The sequence below is a fragment of the Pelodiscus sinensis genome, chromosome 18 (genome assembly GCF_052426305.1).
Source record: "Pelodiscus sinensis isolate ZL-2025 chromosome 18, ASM5242630v1, whole genome shotgun sequence".
NCBI classification, from domain to species: Eukaryota; Metazoa; Chordata; order Testudines; family Trionychidae; genus Pelodiscus; species Pelodiscus sinensis.
Genome location: NC_143069.1, coordinates 32,998,614 through 33,018,552, shown reverse-complemented (window position 1 = coordinate 33,018,552; position 19,939 = coordinate 32,998,614). Strand labels below are relative to the sequence as shown.

The window sequence follows — 19,939 nt, the reverse complement described above, 5'->3', positions numbered from 1 at the left end:
CTCATTAATGAGGAGGCGCCGATGCTAATTACCCAGCTGCGACTGTGGGTGTGAAGGGGAAGCGATAGAGCCGCCGCCGCCCGGCTGCACAGCGCACAGGGATGGGGGCCCGGACTCCTGGGTTCCCCCCCCAGCCCGGGGGGGGGGGCTGGGAGCCAGGGGCGTCCCCCCCCCGTTGCCGCCCCCCCTCGTTAGCAGGCAGCCTATCACAGGGAGCCTGGCCCCCCAAAGGCCCCTCCCCATCACCGGGCCCCACGAGGGACCTGGTCACCCCTCTGTCCACGGCCGCCCCCCCAGCTCTGCCCAGGCGTACCCCGACCTCAGAGCTCCCTGCCCCTCTGGGGCTGGCTTGGGGAAGCTAAGATCCTGGGGGTCCTTGCCCTGGGAACTGGGGGGTTCTCAGTGAGTGGGGCTGGGTTGCCCCAACCCCCCCCCCCGCCTCTGGGGGAGGGGCTATGGAGAAGTGAAGGGGCGGGGCTGCGTGTTGCGGTCCCACTCCACGACCCCGTGGGAGACACCACTCCCCGTCTGGCTGGGGATAGGTCGGGCGAGTCACATGGAGGCCAACCCCCGCTCCTGATTGGATGGATTAATTTCCCACCCAAACACCCCCACGGGTGACACTGGTGGAAAGTGGGGGCTCTGGGTGGATCCCCTCCCTATGAGATAATGGGGGAAGCGATGCCCTACTAGCCCCCGACCAAGCAACACCCGCCCCCGCTGGGCTGTCACGGGCAGCAGTAGTAGGTTGTTACCCTCTCCTGAGGAGGAGAGTTTGCGGGGCCTGGGACCAGGCAGGAATGGAGGGCATGGGGGGGGGGGGGGCTGGGAAAGATAGCGATAAGCGTAGGACATATCCCCCCCCCCATGGCTGGCGTGCACCCCGGGAGGGGAGAGGCGCACAGCCCCCAGCCCCACGGGGGGGGGGGGGGCAAGAGACGCAGTCACAGCACCATCCTGGGGGACACACCCGGCCCTGCATTCCTGGGGGACACACCCGGCCCCCCCGACACTCCCCAGTGCACAAACACCTCCTCCCCCAACTCCACACGCGTGTGCAAAGCCGCCTGGCACGCGCGCTCACAAACTCACGCTCGCGGGGGCCGTATCCCGTAGAGTTTATATTTGCAAATAAAATCAGTAAATTACATCGGTTCCTCTATACACGGGGCGGGGGCGGGGGCTGAGGTGGGGGCCACCGGCTGGTGGGGGCACATTGCGGGGGGGCGGGGGATCATTTAGGGGGAGACGGGGGATCAGTTGGAGGAAAAGAAGGGGGCGGCGGACGCATCGGCGGGGGGCCGGGAGAGGACAGACACGTGACAGCAGGAGTTTTGTGAGTTCAGGCAGCCCCTCCCATCAGGAAATTGGCACATTTTATTACATTCAGTCTCGAGAGTCTCTGCTGGGGGAGGGGTGGGGGCCAGGACTCCTGGGTTCTCTCCCCACCACTGGGAGGGGAGTGGGGGCCAGTGGTTAGAGCAAGGAGGCAGGACTCCTGGGTTCTCTCCCCACCACTGGGAGGGGAGTGGGGGCCAGTGGTTAGAGCAGGGAGGCAGGACTCCTGGGTTCTCTCCCCACCACTGGGAGGGGAGTGGGGGGTAGTGGTTAGAGCAGGGAGGCAGGACTCCTGGGTTCTCTCCCCACCACTGGGAGGGGAGTGGGGGCCAGTGGTTAGAGCAGAAGAGGGGCTGGGGGCCAGGGCTCCTGGGTTCTCATGGGGGGGAGGGTTCTCGGGGGCAGCACAGCTAGTAGGGGGGCAGTAATTATGCTAGAGGGCTGGACACTGGGGTAATAACAGCAGGGGGTCCCACTCCCCCCTAAAGCCGGACCCTTAAGGGGAGCTGCCTCCCTGAGCAGCACCCCCCAAACAGGGAGGTTGGAGTCACCACAGTCCTCAGCCCCTCATACACGGGCAGCCCCCCTCCCAGAGCCGGGGAGAGAACCCAGGAGTCCTGGCACCCCCCCCACCCCTCCCCTGCTCTAACCACTGGTGCCCGCTCCCCTCCCAGGAGTTGGGTGGGAGCCCAGGCTGGAGAGGGTTTGGGGGGGTCTGGAAGACATTCTAGTGTGTCGTTTCGCTCCCTCGCGGGGTTGAGGGGGGCCGGCGCGGGGAGTCCGACGAGATGAGACGAGACGAAAGCCCTTAAGAGACGGCCAGGTGGCCATGGGGAGAGGGAGGGGGAGCCAGGGGTCCACAGTGGGAGGGTGAGGGGGTCCCAAGAGGGAAGAGCGCCCCGGTCCCGGACCCAGTCTTGTTATCCCTGACGTGGTGAGAAGTGGAGGGCAGGGCCCCCCTGGACGGAGCGTCACGCCGGGCATCACAGCCAAAAACCAGGGGCACCCCCCTCCCCGACCCCCCCCCACAGTCCCAACAGGGGTTTGCCCAGCCCCGGGGTACCACAGTATCCTTCGGTGCCCAGCCAGCTGGGGGTCTGGTGTCCTGGGCCCACCGCAACACCCCACTTCTTTGGCAGCATCGGCCGGGGGCAGAGCCCAGAGGCCCTGCCCAGGGCCCCCCCAAATTCAGGGGGAGCAGAACTTCAGAGACCAGTGAGTGGGAGGGGTTAGAAACAGGTGGGGGTCCCCCAGCTGGCAGCCCCCCCACCCCAGTTGGGACCATTCTTCGGAAGCCCCCCTGCCTTGTGCCTACCCCCCCATCCTGCTGCACCCTAAACACTTGCCCATGGCAAGGCACCCCTCCCTCCTGGCACTCGAGGGGGGTGGCTTGCCCCGCCCAGCCCACCAAGGCACGCACAGCCCCGCACACGGGGGGTGAGAAAGGGCGACTGGATCTGTGCAGTAGGGGCTCCCGTGCAAGCTGGTGGGTGAGGGGAGAATGAGCGTGCACAGACAATGGCGTGAGCCCTTGCCCGACTGTCCTCGTGCAAGCCCGTGCTCCCAGTGTGCACGTGCTGGCAATAGTGCGAAGAGGCACCCAGCTGCATGTGTGCGTGAGGGCAATGGTGCAAGCCGGTGCGCAGTGCAGCATGCCAGTGACCGATGGCACGAGCAGGGTTGGAGCACACGGACCGTGAAGCCAGCGGCTGAAAGGCGGAATGGGCACACGAGCGCTGGTGCACGCCTGGCTGGAATGAAGCGTCCACGTGAGCAATGGTGGGACGTGCAGCAGGTGCACACACGAGCAACAATGTATGCTGCTCCTCGGGGGTGCAAACATACAAGGTAGCGTGAAGGAGACTACACAGGCAATGCATGGTACAGAGTGCACACACTAGTGACGATGGCGGGTGCCTAGGTGAGAGCTCAAGCCCGTGCAGAGGGAAATGTGCACGTGGAAGCGATGGTGTGACGAGGCAAGCGTGCATGCACAAGCGACAGAGTATGCGGCGTCTCAGCGGGCAAATGTACAAGCTAGTGCATAGCCGAGTGTACACATCCCCTCGATGGTACGTGGCGCGCACACCAGCGATCGTGCCGGTGGTGAGCGTGCACGTATGAGCAATGGTGCGAGCCGGTGCACAAAGACGAGCAACGGGTCAGTTACACATGGGTGCCTCCCTCACCCACCAGCACCCTCTGCCCCCTCCTGGGATTAAGGGCCCCCTCTTCACATGGGGGGATCATTGCGGGGGGCCCTTGCGTTCTGGGGGGGACACTGCCACGGCCCTGCGCCGCGGGTCCTCCTTGCTCCCGCGGCAGGTACAGTCAGGCCTCGGTGTCCGGGGGGCAGGGGCTCGCTCATCACCTCTCCAGGAAGAGCTTGAGGGCGCGGTCAATGTTCATACGGTGCCCCACACGGGTGACGCCCAGGTCGATGTAGTCCTCCTTGGTGAGCGAGGGCAGGTGGGAGCCGTCGATCTCGTTGTCCAGGAAGCGCTCCCGGTGCTCGCCCAGCTTCAGGTACTCCAGCCAGTCGGCCACGTCGAATTTGGTCCAGAAGGCCAGCGGCTTGGCCCCGAAGGGCTTGTCCGTGGCCGGGGGCAGGAAGTGGGTGGGCGAGAGGGAGCGGCTGCCGGAGGGGAAGTCGGGGAAGGGGCAGGGGCCCGCGGTGGGCGAGCCGCGCAGGTCGTAGAGGCCGCCGTAGAGGGGGACGGAGGGCAGGATGGGCAGGGAGGAGGGGCGCGGCACCGGGCTGATCTTGTGCTCGGAGGGCAGGGTGGCGGGGCTGGGGGCCCGGCGCAGGGCCGGCCGGATGTCGAACTCCACGCTCTTCGGGGGCTTGGCGCCCGGCCCCACTTTGGGCCAGTTGTGGAACAGGCTGCCCGGCGGCTTGGAGGGACCCAGGGGGGCCGTGGCGTCCTCAGAGAGCCTGGGGAGGGAGAGACGGTCACGGGGCGCCCCCCCCCACAGCAAGCTGACCACCCCCCCGGCCGCCTCCCTCCGTACTTGCACCCAGAAGAGGCCAAAGCTGGACCCCCCCCACCTCCAGGGGAGGGAGTGCCGGATCCCCCCCAGATTTGCACAAGCACGCACGAGCAGTCACGGGCAGCAGCACACTCGCGGCACACGATGACAGATTGGCCCGGGGACTCATCTGCAGAGTGGGGACTCGCCGCCTCGAGGGCCGCCCGGGGATCTGCCCCGCCCTGCTGGGAGGGGCTGGGGCTCGGGGCAGGACTCCTGGGTTTCCACCCAGGCCTGGGAGGGGAGCCGGGTGCAGTGGTTAGAGCGGGGGGGGTCAGGGCTCCTCATTCATCTCTTGCCACCCCAGCTTGTCCCCAAAGTTACTCCCATGCCCCCCACACCCTGTCCTGTGGCTGGGGGGCTCCCATCTCCCACGGGTGAACCCCCCACTGCAGACAAGTTTTTGGGGGGGCGGGCTCTGTGCACGCACAATGTGGGGGGCCCCACGACAGGGCTGGACTCCCGAGGGGGAGGGGCCCTGCCCTGGAGCGGACTCCATCTAGCCACCGGGCGCTCGGCTGTGGGGAGAGGAAGGCATCCAGGGGTGCGGATGGGGGGGTGCCCCCCTGCCCACCCACACTCCCTCTCCCCCCCCCCCCCGCGCCACGACCCTACGAGCCGGGCGTGAAACCCAAACCAACCCCAAGCAAACACGAGCGGTGGCAAGGCAGCAGGGCGAGAGGCATGCACGGGGAGGGGGGGGCCGGCGGCCACGGCGCCTTCCTCCGTCCGTCCGTCCGTCCTCCTCCCGACGCTACCTTTGCCGCTGCAGGGAGCCGGGCCGGTCGGCGCCGAAGGAGCCCGCGCCGTCGGAGGGCCGGGCCCACGACATCCCGCTCATCTGCTGCAGCTTGGAGCTGAGCTCGCTGATCATGCTGGCCTTCATGGCCGAGACGGGCGAGGCCTTGGCAGCGCCGGGCCCGCCCTCCTCCCAGGCCAGGGTGGGCGAGCGGCGCTGGGGGGCGGGCGGCTCCTGGGTGGGGGCGGGCGTGAGGGCGAAGACGCTCTCGGCGCAGGCCGCCACGGAGATGGTGGAGCTGGTGGGGGTGGCGGGGTCGCGGCGGGCGGGGAACGGCCGGGAGCGCAGCTTGCTGGACAGGGGGCCTTTCTCGGCGGGGCCCCCAAAGGCCTGGCCGTCCATGTAGGTGATGTAGCTGTCCACCAGCTCCGCGCCCTCGCTGGACAGCCCCGACATGCTGGACAGGGTGGAGACGGAGCTGATGGTCTCCAGGTGGTGGTCGCTGCTGCTCCGGCTGTCGATCTCCTCGATGCCCGAGTCGGTCACCGCCTCGGGGGGCTCGGGCGCCGGGATCTGGATGGAGGACACCACCGAGGAGAAGTTGACGTGGGGGGCCTCCCGGGGCTCGGGCCCGCCGCCCTGTGTCAGCGTGGCCACCTCGCTGTCGTAGGAGGTCAGGCTGGAGGCGGTGGAGTCCAGGGCGGGGGCGGGGGCGGGCGCCGGCTCCGGGGCGGGCGGGGCGGGGGGCTCCCGGCCGGCCTTGGGCGAGTCGGGCTTCTCGAAGCTGTTGGAAAACTCGAGGGGCGGGGGCAGCGGCTCCGTGAAGAGGAACTCGTCGTCCACGTCGATGGAGGGGGCGGGCGGGGGGAGGACCAGCAGGGGCAGCCCGTTCTCCTCCACCGCCCGAGCCGGCGGGTCCCCAGCCCCCGGCTTGCTCTCCTCCCGGGGCCGGCAGTTCTCCACGAAGCGCACGTGGAGCTCCAGCTTCTCGGCCGCCCCCGGCTCCTCGGCCCGCTTCTCCCCGCCCCAGGGGGCCCCCTTGGGCTCCGCCAGGGCCCGGCGCCGGGGGCTCTCCGCCTGCTCTGGGCGCGGCTCGCCCGCCGGTACCCCCCACAGGCGCAGGATGGAGCTGCCCCCTCCGGCGGGCTCCGGCGCCACCTCCCCAAACCGGGGCGAGGACGGGCGCGACCGCCGCTCCTCCGCCTCTGCCCGGCCTTGCTGCAGCTGCTGGGACTGCGACTCCTGCAGCGCCCGCTCCCGGGCCACGAGCGCCAGCCCCAGGGGCGAGCTGGGGTCCAGGATCTTCCCCGTCAGCGGGTGGATGAGGGGCGGCACGCTCCCGCTGCCGGGCCGCGGCTGGAGCTGGGGCAGGAAGCTGGAGCAGACGGTGGTGAAGGCGCTGGTGGTGCCGGCGGCCCCGTAGGCCTTGGAGGTGCGTGGCTGGTAGTAGGTGCCCGGCGGCAGGGGCTGGCTGTAGCTGAGCTGCAGGTAGGGCTCTGCCGAGAACATGCCCTCGTCGATGCTCTTGGAGTGCCGGAGCCGGGGCGCCGGCGCCGGCTCGGGCGCCTCGTCCTCAGGCACCTCGGTGGAGAGGAAGAGGGCGGAGCGGCGGCGGGCCTCGCTGTGCCACTCGCGGTCCCGCCGGGCCGCGCCCACCAGGGCGGCGCCGAACTGGCTGGTGAAGTCCATGCTGTTGTGGAGGGGCAGGGCGGGCACCGGGGCCGGCTCCGGCTGCCCCTCGGCCTCCATGCTGCTGCCCTGGCTGCTGCGCCCGCTGCTGCTGGTGGAGGGGGCCTTGATGACGATGGTGGGGATGGCGATGGAGCTCTTCTCCGGGGCGGGCGAGGGCGGCGGGGCGGGCGGGGCGTGGGCGCCGGCGCTCGGCTGCTGCCGCTGCTCGTCCTCCACCTTGGTCTGCTTCACCAGCGGGCCCTTGCGGCGCAGCGGCTTGGCCGGCACGTACATGGCGGTGCTGGCGGCCCGGCCCGGCAGGTTGTAGTAGCGCAGCTCCGGGGGCGGGTGGTGCCCGCGCCAGCCCCGGGGGGCCCCGGCCTCCGCCCCGCGGCTCAGCTCCTGGCGGTACATGGCCAGCTTCTCCCGCCGGGCCGGGCCCTCCAGGGCGGGCGGCTCCTGGTGCAGCGAGGCCGGGTACAGCTTGGCCTCGGCGGCCGGGTTGAAGGTGGAGCGCACGGCGGGCGTGAGCCGGCCCGTGGCCGAGGGCGGGGTGCTGTAGGGGGGCTCGGGAGGGGAGGTGGTGGGGGGAGGGGGGATCTCCTCCGAGCCGGGCACCGACAGGCTGCGGGTGAACTTCATGGCCGGGGGAGCCAGGTAGGGCTTCTCGTCCTCCACTGAGCCTGGGGACAGACGGACACAAGTCGGCCAGTGACCCAGAGAGCCCTGGCACCCAGTGCCCCCACCCCCGCTCTAACCACTAGCTCCCATGACCCTCCCGCAGCTGGGGGGAGAACCCAGGAGTCCTGGCTTCCAGTCCCGCCCCCTCCCCCCCACTCCCTAACCACTAGACCCCACTCCCGTCCCAGAGCCGGGGAGAGCACCCACCCCAGCCCCCCCCCGCTCTAACCACTAGACCCCACTCCCGTCCCAGAGCCGGGGAGAGCACCCACCCCAGTCCCCCCCGCTCAAACCACTAGACCCCACTCCCGTCCCAGAGCCGGGGAGAGCACCCACCTCAGCCCCCCCCCCCTAACCACTAGACCCCACTCCCGTCCCAGAGCCGGGGAGAGCACCCACCCCAGCCCCCCCCCGCTCTAACCACTAGACCCCACTCCCGTCCCAGAGCCGGGGAGAGCACCCACCCCAGCCCCCCCCCCCGCTCTAACCACTAGACCCCACTCCCGTCCCAGAGCCGGGGAGAGCACCCACCCCAGCTCCCCCCCCCGCTCTAACCACTAGACCCCACTCCCGTCCCAGAGCCGGGGAGAGCACCCACCCCAGCTCCCCCCCCCCGCTCTAACCACTAGACCCCACTCCCGTCCCAGAGCTGGGGAGAGCACCCACCCCAGCTCCCTCCCCCCCCCCACGCTCTAACCACTAGACCCCACTCCCCTCGCAGAGCCAGGGAGAGCACCCACCCCAGCTCCCCCCCCCCCGCTCTAACCACTAGACCCCACTCCCTTCCCAGAGCCGGGGAGAGCACCCAGGAGTCCTGGCTCCCAGCCCCCTTGCTCCAAACCCCTCTGCCCCCCAAAGTAAGAGACAGAACCCAGGAGTCCTGCCGTGAACATCTCTCCCACCCCCGCCCGGCTCCCCTCCCAGTCCGGCCCACCTCACCGATGGATTTCTGGCGCAGCATGAGGCCCTGGGAGGCACCGGGGGGCAGATACGACGGGCGCTCATAGCTGGCCTGCCCCATCCGATGCGGCTCGAAGTTGGACTGCAGAGACAGGGGGGTGAAAAGGCTTAGGGTGGGGTCACAGGCAGGGAGATGGGGACATCCTGGGGAGAGAACGCAGGAGTCCTGACTGTCCCCACCCCCTGCACCAGCCACCAGACCCACCTCCCCCCCAGGACAGGCAGCAGAGTTCAAACAGAAGGCGGTATTTCTTCATACAATGCACACAGTTAACCTGTGGAACTCCTCGCCACAGGATGTTGTGGGACAAGACAATTAGAGGATTCAATGGCCATCGAGCTATTAGCCAGGCTGGGAATGGACAACGGGAGGGATCACTGGATGGCTCCCTGCTCTGTTCCCTCCCTCTGGGGCACCTGGCACCGGCCAGTCGGAATACAAGTCCGTGGACTAGATGGACCCGTGGTGTGAACCAGTCTGGCTGCTCGTACGTCCTGGTGCCCAGCCTCACTACTCTAACCACTACACCCCACTCCCCTCCCAGAGCCAGGGACGGAACCCAGGTGTCCTGGTTGCCACCGCAGCTGTAACCACTAGACCCCACCCCCTTCTCGTGCCCGGGGAGCCGAGCCCGTCCTACCTCAGAGGTGAAGTAACCCTTGTGGCCCCGGGGCTTGCCCAGGGACGGGAGCGCACCGGGGCTGGGCCCCTCCCCGACGCTGATCGTCTGCTGAGCGGCCGCCAGGATCTCGTCCAGCTTGTCTGCGGGGGGAGGGAGGGCACAGACAGAGGGTGAGGGGGCTGGCCCCGCCCTGCCCCACATCCGGGGGAGGGTCTCCCCCCTACTCATCCTTCCACACCCTCACTCCAGGCACCCTGGGCTGGGGACCAGAACCCTGTGGATTGGCCGTCCCACTCCCCATGCCGCTGGGGTGCTACAGAACCCAGGAGTCCTGGCACCCAGCCCCCCCCCCCCCAACCACTAGGCCCCACTCCCCTCCTGGAGCCAGGCAGAGAACCCTGCTCTGACCCAGCAGCCCCCTCTCCCTCCCTTACTCAGTGCCATCTGATAGACTGTCCTCTTCTTCTCCGTGGCCAGCGCTGGCTCGTAATCTGCGGGGCAGAAAGAGGAGGGCGGCTGTAGCGGGTGAGGGCGGCAGAGCAGCGGGCGGGGGGAGAGCGAGAACTGGGGGGAGGGCAGCATGAGCTGGAGGGAAGGGGCACAGTGAGCGGGCGGCTAGGCGTGGAAATGGGGGGCTGGGAGGGTGAAGCAGGAGGAGGGTTGGGAAGTGGATGGGGGTGGCTGGCACAGGCAGGAGCGGTGGGGCGCTGGGGGCTGGTACAGGCGTTAGGGGTGCTAGGAGCCGGGGGCTGGCACAGGCTGAGTTTGGGGGCGCTGGGAGCCAGGGGCTGGCACAGGCTGGGTTTGGGGGCGCTGGGAGCCTGGGGCTGGCACCGGCTGGGTTTGGGGGCACTGGGAGCCAGGGGGCTGGCACCGGCTGGGTTTGGGGGCGCTGGGAGCCTGGGGCTGGCACCGGCTGAGTTTGGGGGCGCTGGGAGCCAGGGGCTGGCACAGGCTGGGTTTGGGGGCGCTGGGAGCCTGGGGCTGGCACCGGCTGGGTTTGGGGGCGCTGGGAGCCGGGGGACTGGCACAGGCTGGGTTTGGGGGAGTTAGGAGCCGGGGGGCTGGCACCGGCTGGGTTTGGGGGAGTTAGGAGCCGGGGGGCTGGCACCGGCTGGGTTTGGGGGAGTTAGGAGCCGGGGGGCTGGCACAGGCTGGGTTTGGGGGTGCTGGGAGCCGGGGGGCTGGCACCGGCTGGGTTTGGCGGAGTTAGGAGCCGGGGGCTGGTACCGGCTGGGTTTGGGGGCACTGGGAGCCGGGGGGCTGGCACCAGCTGGGTTTGGGGGAGTTAGGAGCCGGGGGACTGGCACCGGCTGGGTTTGGGGGAGTTAGGAGCCGGGGGACTGGCACTGGCTGGGTTTGGGGGAGTTAGGAGCCGGGGGACTGGCACCGGCTGGGTTTGGGGGAGTTAGGAGCCGGGGGACTGGCACAGGCTGGGTTTGGGGGCGCTGGGAGCCGGGGGGCTGGCACAGGCTGGGTTTGGGGGCACTGGGAGCCGGGGGGCTGGCACAGGCTGGGTTTGGGGGCACTGGGAGCCGGGGGGCTGGCACCGGCTGGGTTTGGGGGAGTTAGGAGCCGGGGGACTGGCACCGGCTGGGTTTGGGGGCGCTGGGAGCCGGGGGGCTGGCACAGGCTGGGTTTGGGGGCACTGGGAGCCGGGGGGCTGGCACAGGCTGGGTTTGGGGGCACTGGGAGCCGGGGGGCTGGCACAGGCTGGGTTTGGGGGCGCTGGGAGCCGGGGGGCTGACACAGGCTGGGTTTGGGGGCACTGGGAGCCGGGGGGCTGGCACCGGCTGGGTTTGGGGGAGTTAGGAGCCGGGGGCTGGCACAGGCTGGGTTTGGGGGTACTGGGAACCGGGGGGCTGGCATCGGCTGGGTTTGGGGGAGCTAGGAGCCGGGGGGCTGGCACCGGCTGGGTTTGGGGGCGCTGGGAGCCAGGGGGCTGGCACCGGCTGGGTTTGGGGGCGCTGGGAGCCAGGGGGCTGGCATAGGCTGGGTTTGGGGGTGCTGGGAGCCAGGGGGCTGGCACCGGCTGGGTTTGGGGGCGCTGGGAGCCAGGGGGCTGGCATAGGCTGGGTTTGGGGGCGCTGGGAGCCAGGGGGCTGGCACCGGCTGGGTTTGGGGGCGCTGGGAGCCGGGGGGCTGGCACCGGCTGGGTTTGGGGGTGCTGGGAGCTGGGGGGCTGGCACAGGCTGGGTTTGGGGGCGCTGGGAGCCGGGGGGCTGGCACAGGCTGGGTTTGGGGGCGCTGGGAGCTGGGGGCTGGCTCAGGCTGGGTTTGGGGGCGCTGGGAGCCGGGGGGCTGGCACCGGATGGGTTTGGGGGTGCTGGGAGCCGGGGGGCTGGCACCGGATGGGTTTGGGGGTGCTGGGAGCCGGGGGGCTGGCACCGGCTGGGTTTGGGGGCGCTGGGAGCCGGGGGGCTGGCACCGGCTGGGTTTGGGGGCGCTGGGAGCCGGGGGGCTGGCACCGGCTGGGTTTGGGGGAGTTAGGAGCCGGGGGACTGGCACCGGCTGGGTTTGGGGGCGCTGGGAGCCAGGGGGCTGGCACCGGCTGGGTTTGGGGGTGCTGGGAGCCGGGGGGCTGGCACCGGCTGGGTTTGGGGGCGCTGGGAGCCGGGGGGCTGGCACCGGCTGGGTTTGGGGGCCCTGGGAGCCGGGGGGCTGGCATGGGGAAGCGGTGGAGGAAGCCTGGGGGGCAGCAAGGCCCCCGGGCGCGGGGCCCAGCCCCCACGCACTCACCACTTCTCTTCTTCCAGGGCGAGACTGGGGGAGACAGCGAGACGGGAGAGCGTTAGACACGGGCCGGGCGTCCGCAGGGGGCAGGGCCCTGAGACAGACCCCCCCCCCCGCCAGCCCCACCCCCGGGCCCAGCGCTCTCCTCCCACTCCCCCACGCCAAGCCGAGGCTTCCCCCTCCCCCAATCTGCGCGGGGGCCGGCCGAGGGCCCCAGGCAGAGATGGGGTGTCGCGGGGGCCCTGGCACGTACCTTTCTCCACTGCCCGGGGCCAAGGGAGAGCCGGTCCCGGGGGGGCGGGGAAGGGAGAGACACAGAGTGAGTCCTGCCCACAAGCCCCTCTGCCTCCCCCCCCCACAGGCCCACTCCCCTCCCCCCACAGCCCCTGCCCAGCCCCTCTGGGAACCCTCCGCCATCCCAGCACAGACTCCCCCAGCAACCATCACCCCCCCCACACACCCTGCTGCAGGCCAGAGCCCCCCACGCACCCTGATCCAGCCCAGAGCCCCCCCACAGATGCACCCTGCTCCAGCCCAGAGCCCCCCCCACGCACCCTGATCCAGCCCAGAGCCCCCCCCACAGTCGCACCCTGATCCAGCCCAGAGCCCCCCCACAGATGCACCCTGATCCAGCCCAGAGCCCCCCCCCATGCACCCCTTTCCAATCCCCGCCCGCCCGCACCCCCTTACCCATCTCCTCCAGCTCGGAGGTCATGGATTTGGAGCGCAGCGAGATGGCTGGGGGGGGCAGTCGTTTCGTCTGCTGGGGGGCCGCTGGGGGGGCAAAAGGTATCCCAGGTGAGGACAGACACCAAGATCCCCAGAACCCCCCCTCCCACCCCAAGCCCGAGGCCCCGCTCCCCTCCCCAGAGCTCCAATAGAACCCAGGAGACCAGGTCCCCATAAACCCCCCGCAGCTCTAACCACTAGGCCCTGCTCCCCGCCCAGAGGGAACCCAGGAGTCCTGCCCCGGGCACAGGAGGGGGAGGGGCCGGTACCTTTCTTCCTCATGGCCTCTTCCATCTCGGGGTTCCTGGTTACCATGACGACCTTCACCATCAGGTTGTTGCCTCCCTGGCGGATCATGTTCACAACCTGCCGGTGCCCGACCTTCACCACGTTCTGCCCGTTCACCTGGGGGCGAGGCACAGGCCGGGAGACGGAGCCCTCGCGCCCGCCCGCCTGCCGCCGCCGCCGCCCTCCCCTGGCCCGCCCGCCTGCCGCCGCCCTCCCCTGGCCCGCCCGCCTGCCGCCGCCCTCCCCTTGCCCGCCCGCCCGGCTGCCGCCCGCCGCCGCCGCCCTCCCCTTGCCCGCCCGCCTGCCGCCGCCGCCCTCCCCTGGCCCGCCTGCCGCCGCCCTCCCCCTTGCCCGCCCGCCCGCCTGCCGCCGCCCTCCCCTGGCCCGCCCGCCTGCCGCCGCCGCCGCCCTCCCCTGGCCCGCCTGCCGCCGCCGCCCTCCCCTGGCGCCCCTCCCCTCGCGCGCGCGCCCGCCGCTGCCACCCGCTGCCGCCCTCCCCTCGCCCGCCCGCCACCGCCCTCCCCTCGCGCGCCCGCCTGCCGCCGCCACCCTCCCCTGGCGCCCCCCCCTCGCGCGCTTCCCTGCCGCCACCGCCCTTCCCTGGCGCCCCTCCTCTCGCGCGCCTGCCCGCCGCCGCCGCCCGCCACCGCCCTCCCCTCCCCTCGCCCGCCCGCCGCCGCCCTCCCCTCGCACGCACGCACGCCGCCACCCTCCCCTCGTGCGCCCGCTGCCCCCCGCTCGCCCGCTGCCGCTGCCCTCCCCTTGCTCCCACCCGCCGCCCCTCCCCTCGCTCCCGCCCGCTGCTGCCTCCCCTCACTCAACCGCCACCGCCCACCCTCCCCGCGTGCGCCCACCGCCACCCCCTTGCTCCCGCCCGCTGCCCCCTGCACGCCCGCCGCTGCCCCCCCCGCATGCCTGCTGCCACCCCCCCTCGCTCCCACCCGCTGCCCCCCCACTCGCCCGCCGCCGCCCTCCCCTCACTCCCCTTACCTCGATCAAGAAGTCCCCCATGCGGAGGCCGGCACGCCAGGCCACGCCCCCCTCATCCACGGATTCCAGGTACTGCAGGGCAGGGAAGGCCGGGGTGGGCGTGAACTCCTCGATGGGGGTCTGCGCTGTGGGGAGAGCGCGGGGTCAGTGGCAGGGATGGGAGGGAGATTTGGGCCCCTCCCTTTTCCCCAGTGCAGCTCCTTCCACTGCAGGGCAGACCCCGCATGGGCCCCTTCCGGGCAGCTCCAGGCATGGGCGCCCCCCGACAGCCCGCCTCCCGCTAAGAACTCCCACCCATGGACAGGCCCATTCTCCCCCTCCCCACTGCCTCCCAGCCCCTGCTCCCCCGTCCCGGCGGCCCCCTCACCCTTGGCTCCCCGCAGGACGAAACCAAACCCCTCGTTGTCCTTTTTCTGCAGCAAAACCGTCTTCTCCTTAATGATGTAGTCACTGCAAGAGACGTGGGGGGGGATGTCAGAGGGGCTCGTGAGCTCTCATCACCCTGCCCCCTCCCCTGCCCCTGCCCCACACTGCCACGGCAGACCCTGGCTGCACTGCAGGGGCACTGGCGACAGCCCGGACCTGGCTGCACATGGCCGCCGCTCCCACTGCAATCTCCCTCTGCCCGCATGCAGGGCCCCGGCACAGCCATCATCCCTCCCCACATGCAGTGCACTCACACTGCACTCACCCCCTTTTCTGCCTGCAGTGCACTCACACTGCACTCACCCCCTTCCTGCACACAGTGTACCCACACTGCACTCACCCCCCTTTCTGTCTGCAGTGTACTTGCACTGCAATCACCCCTTCCTGCATGCAGTGTTCCCGCACTGCGATCACCCTTCCTGCCTGCAGTGTACTAGCACTGCAATCACCCCCTTCCTGCACGCACTGCAATCACCCCCTTCCTGCACGCAGTGTACTCTCACTGCAATCACCCCCTTCCTGCACGCAGTGTGCTCACACTGCACTCACCCCCTTCCTCCACGCAGTGTACTTGCACTGCGATCACCCCCTTCCTGCATGCAGTGTACTCGCACTGTGATCACCCCTTCCTGCACGCAGTGTACTTTCACTGCACTCACCCCCTTCCTGTACGCAGTGTACTCGCACTGCGATCTCCCCCTTCCTGCACACAGTGTACTCGCACTGTGATCACCCCCTTCCTGCACGCAGTGTACTCGCACTGTGATCACCCCCTTTCTGCATGCAGTGTACTCGCACTGCGATCACCCCCTTCCTGCACACAGTGTACTCGCACTGCGATCACCCCCTTTCTGCACGCAGTGTACTCGCACTTTGATCACCCCCTTCCTGCACGCAGTGTACTCGCACTGTGATCACCCCCTTCCTGCACGCAGTGTACTCGCACTGTGATCACCCCCTTTCTGCACGCAGTGTACTCGCACTGCGATCACCCCCTTCCTGCACGCAGTGTACTCGCACTGCGATCACCCCCTTCCTGCACGCAGTGTACTCGCACTGTGATCACCCCCTTCCTGCACGCAGTGTACTCGCACTGTGATCACCCCCTTCCTGCATGTAGTGTACTCGCACTGTGATCACCCCCTTTCTGCACGCAGTGTACTCGCACTGTGATCACCCCCTTTCTGCACGCAGTGTACTCGCACTTTGATCACCCCCTTCCTGCACGCAGTGTACTCGCACTGCGATCTCCTCCTTCCTGCACGCAGTGTACTCGCACTGTGATCACCCCCTTTCTGCACGCAGTGTACTCACACTGCGATCTCCTCCTTCCTGCACGCAGTGTACTCGCACTGCGATCAACTCTGCTTCCCCCCATGTGCAGGGCACTCACTCTGTGATTGCAGGGATCACAGTATCCCTGCATCCCACTGCAAGGGCAGACACACACACCACGAGCAGTGCATTCACACTCTCTGCTCACAGACTCCGTACACTACATGTGGCACCCTCACACCCCTGAGTGCACCCACTGCAGTCATAGACTAGTACAGCGTGCTCGCACTGCAATCTCTTTGTGCAGTGTGTTCTAGCTACAGTCACAGATATCCTGCACAGCCACCACAATCCCCCCAACTCGAAGTGCAATCACAGACCCCCATGCAGGGCATCCTCTGCATGCAGTGCCCTCACCCAGAGACTGTAGGGAACATGGCGGCCCTGCAGCCACTGCAGGGACAGGACCAGCCTGTGTGCAGGGCACTCACACAGACGCCATGCGCTGTCATCCCAGATCCCCACTGCATGCAGTGCACTCACACTGCACTCACCCCCTTTCTGTCTGCAGTGTACTTGCACTGCAATCACCCCTTCCTGCATGCAGTGTTCCCGCACTGCGATCACCCTTCCTGCCTGCAGTGTACTAGCACTGCAATCACCCCCTTCCTGCAAGCAGTGTACTCGCACTGCAATCACCCCCTTCCTGCACGCAGTGTACTCTCACTGCAATCACCCCCTTCCTGCACGCAGTGTGCTCACACTGCACTCACCCCCTTCCTCCACGCAGTGTACTTGCACTGCGATCACCCCCTTCCTGCACGCAGTGTACTCGCACTGCAATCACCCCCTTCCTGCATGCAGTGTACTCGCACTGTGATCACTCCTTCCTGCACGCAGTGTACTTTCACTGCACTCACCCCCTTCCTGTACGCAGTGTACTCGCACTGCGATCTCCCCCTTCCTGCACACAGTGTACTCGCACTGTGATCACCCCCTTCCTGCACGCAGTGTACTCGCACTGTGATCACCCCCTTTCTGCATGCAGTGTACTCGCACTGCGATCACCCCCTTCCTGCACACAGTGTACTCGCACTGCGATCACCCCCTTTCTGCACGCAGTGTACTCGCACTTTGATCACCCCCTTCCTGCACGCAGTGTACTCGCACTGTGATCACCCCCTTCCTGCACGCAGTGTACTCGCACTGTGATCACCCCCTTTCTGCACGCAGTGTACTCGCACTGCGATCACCCCCTTCCTGCACGCAGTGTACTCGCACTGTGATCACCCCCTTTCTGCACGCAGTGTACTCGCACTGTGATCACCCCCTTCCTGCACGCAGTGTACTCGCACTGCGATCACCCCCTTCCTGCACGCAGTGTACTCGCACTGCGATCACCCCCTTCCTGCACGCAGTGTACTCGCACTGTGATCACCCCCTTCCTGCACGCAGTGTACTCGCACTGTGATCACCCCCTTCCTGCATGCAGTGTACTCGCACTGTGATCACCCCCTTTCTGCACGCAGTGTACTCGCACTGTGATCACCCCCTTTCTGCACGCAGTGTACTCGCACTTTGATCACCCCCTTCCTGCACGCAGTGTACTCGCACTGCGATCTCCTCCTTCCTGCACGCAGTGTACTCGCACTGTGATCACCCCCTTTCTGCACGCAGTGTACTCGCACTGCGATCTCCTCCTTCCTGCACGCAGTGTACTCGCACTGCGATCAACTCTGCTTCCCCCCATGTGCAGGGCACTCACTCTGTGATTGCAGGGATCACAGTATCCCTGCATCCCACTGCAAGGGCAGACACACACACCACGAGCAGTGCATTCACACTCTCTGCTCACAGACCCCGTACACTACATGTGGCACCCTCACACCCCTGAGTGCACCCACTGCAGTCATAGACTAGTACAGCGTGCTCGCACTGCAATCTCTTTGTGCAGTGTGTTCTAGCTACAGTCACAGATATCCTGCACAGCCACCACAATCCCCCCAACTCGAAGTGCAATCACAGACCCCCATGCAGGGCATCCTCTGCATGCAGTGCCCTCACCCAGAGACTGTAGGGAACATGGCGGCCCTGCAGCCACTGCAGGGACAGGACCAGCCTGTGTGCAGGGCACTCACACAGACGCCATGCGCTGTCATCCCAGATCCCCACTGCATGCAGTGCACTCACACTGCAAGCGCACCCACCCCTGCGCACACTGGAACTGCATAGCCCCACTCCGTTTGCAGCGTGCACTGCCCACTCCCACCACACATCCATGAGCGTGCAGTGAACTTGGCTATCCCCGACCCGCCTGTCCCTGCTCCTTGCAGTGTGTCCTCGCAGCTCAGCGGCTTCCTGATCCCCTGGGTAACAGGCTCCCCCCGGGGCACTGGCAGCCCCCTGTAACTCCAGGGAGTCTCGCCCTTCACGGTGTCCCTAGGGGACCCAGGATTTGCATTTCCTTCCGGTCCTGCCATGCCCCCAGGCAGCCACCTCTGCCATCAGTCGCATACTTGCAACGCCCCCGAGACGTGTGTATTCTGGGGTGTTCACACACCCCCCCCGCCCCTGCACAGGGTACACACACGCACACATCCCTCCCTAGAAGCGCACACATGCACACGGCTCTCCCCCACAACTCGATTAAGCAGGAGCTGCAGCCCCAGAGACACGGAGGCAAGGGAGAGTGAGGTAGGCTGGCAGGAGGGGGGCAAAATAACGCATGAGAATGGGTGCCAAGCCACACACGGGGCACGGGAATACACACATACAGGGGTTGCGTGCAAGGACACGCACAGAACTAAACACAGACACAGACCTGGCAGCGCGCACACACGCACACAGCTGCACAAACACAGGCCTTGCTACACACAATTGGCTATGTACACACACACAGCTGGATATGTACACACACACAGGTACACACACAGCAACACGAACCCAGCTGGCTACATATATGCGCACACAGCTACACACCCAGACCTGGTTTCACACACACAGCTGGCTACATATGCACACACAACGCTTCACATACACACAGCTACACACAACTAGTTCTATACAGCACATTAAAGGGTATAAATACACACACACACACACAGCTGGCACAGTGTAGTACAGACAGAGCAACACACACAACTGGCTAGTACCTACACAATCAGCTGCACACACACAGCTGACTACGTTCCCACACACAGACAACTGGCTATGTTCCCACGCACAGCTACACGCACAACCAGCTAGGTACACACACATGGAGCCGCACACACGCTGCTGGCTAGGTACACACACAATGATGGACACACACCTATTCACACACACACCTGCTCTCCCAAACAACCGGCTACCCACACACCTATTTCCACACACCACCGGCAAGGGATGCACACGCAGCTACACACACACACACACCGCGCTCCCTACGTGTCTCTACTCCCCCCCCCCCTCCCCGCTGCGCAGAGCCCAGGCCGAGAGGCCCGCGGTTGAGCTGGGGGGGGGGCGCAGGGGGAGGCGCGCTGCGCTGCGCCGAGGCTGCGCGGAGCCTGCGCCGCGCGCCCCCCGGTGCGCAGCAGCGCGGGGGATGAATGACTGGAGTGAATGGAGCGCGCTGGCTGTGAATGGCGGGCGGCGCTGGAGCGGGGGGAGGGGGCGCTGCGCGGCGCGGGGAGGGGAGGGGGCGCTGCGCGGCGCTGCGCCGGGAAGGCGCGCAGGGGGGCCCTACCTGTAGATGTACCAGACGCTCCGGCGCCGAGGCCCCAGCGCGGGCCAGCTGGACGAGAGCGGGGGCTGGGTCCCCGCATCGCGCCCCAGGCTCTGCCTCATGCTAGGAGGGGACCGGGCGCGGGGGGCGGCGCGGGGGGGCCCCAATACTCACATCATGGCCCCCACCGGCTGCGAGCTGGGGCCGGAGCCGGGCGGGCAGCGCCGGGACTGGGGGGCGGGGGAGGGGGGTGGCAGGACGCGCAAGGCAGAGACGCTGCGCCCCGCCGCTGCGCTCCGGCTGGCCGGCTCCGTTAACCCCCTCGGCGCCGCAGCCCGGGCGCGCTGCCGGGCGGGAGGCTGCGGGGAGACGGAGGCGCAGAGGGAGAGGGGTCCCCGGAGCCCAGCCCCCGCCCCTCCCCACGGGGGCCGCGTCTCAGCACCGAGCGAGGGGCCCGGAACCCGGCTACCCAGAGTCCCCCCTTCCCCAGAGAGGCCCCCTCCCCGGGCCAGGCAAGGGGCCCCCATCTCTGCTCAGTGCCGGGGGTGCCAGGTTCATGCACCGCCCCCCCCCCTGCACCGGCTGCTCCCCCTGCCCCCGTCACACAAGGTCAGGGCGCCCCCCCCCCCCCGCGCTTTCTGAGCCCAGTTCTCTCCCTTCTCCAGACACTGAACCCCCGGACTCTGCCCACCCCGGCCCCTACCCCCCCCCCGTCACATGCGAGCAGGGCAGGTACCAGAGCTTCCTCCCCCA

General features: G+C 68.2%; 1 protein-coding gene across 6 annotated transcripts in view; it reads right to left on the bottom strand.

The window, feature by feature from the left end:
- Window positions 1-1,103: 1,103 nt before the first annotated feature.
- The window catches only part of SHANK1 (SH3 and multiple ankyrin repeat domains 1), a 45,907-nt gene continuing 27,071 nt past the window's right edge, over window positions 1,104-19,939 (bottom strand). For 5 of the 6 annotated variants that reach the window (XM_075914878.2, XM_075914879.2, XM_089770165.1 and 2 more), the window contains 10 exons: window positions 14,150-14,232; window positions 13,783-13,907; window positions 12,774-12,909; window positions 12,466-12,549; window positions 11,782-11,805; window positions 9,477-9,533; window positions 9,061-9,182; window positions 8,399-8,501; window positions 5,127-7,461; window positions 1,104-4,273 (listed from right to left, as the gene is read on the bottom strand). In XM_075914878.2, the coding sequence (XP_075770993.2) occupies window positions 3,706-4,273; window positions 5,127-7,461; window positions 8,399-8,501; window positions 9,061-9,182; window positions 9,477-9,533; window positions 11,782-11,805; window positions 12,466-12,549; window positions 12,774-12,909; window positions 13,783-13,907; window positions 14,150-14,232 (3,637 nt within the window). In that variant the 3' untranslated portion in view covers window positions 1,104-3,705. Of the gene's footprint in view, window positions 4,274-5,009; window positions 7,462-8,398; window positions 8,502-9,060; window positions 9,183-9,476; window positions 9,534-11,781; window positions 11,806-12,465; window positions 12,550-12,773; window positions 12,910-13,782; window positions 13,908-14,149; window positions 14,233-19,939 lie in introns of all 6 variants that reach the window. The other variant, XR_012898868.2, reaches the window with a different exon arrangement.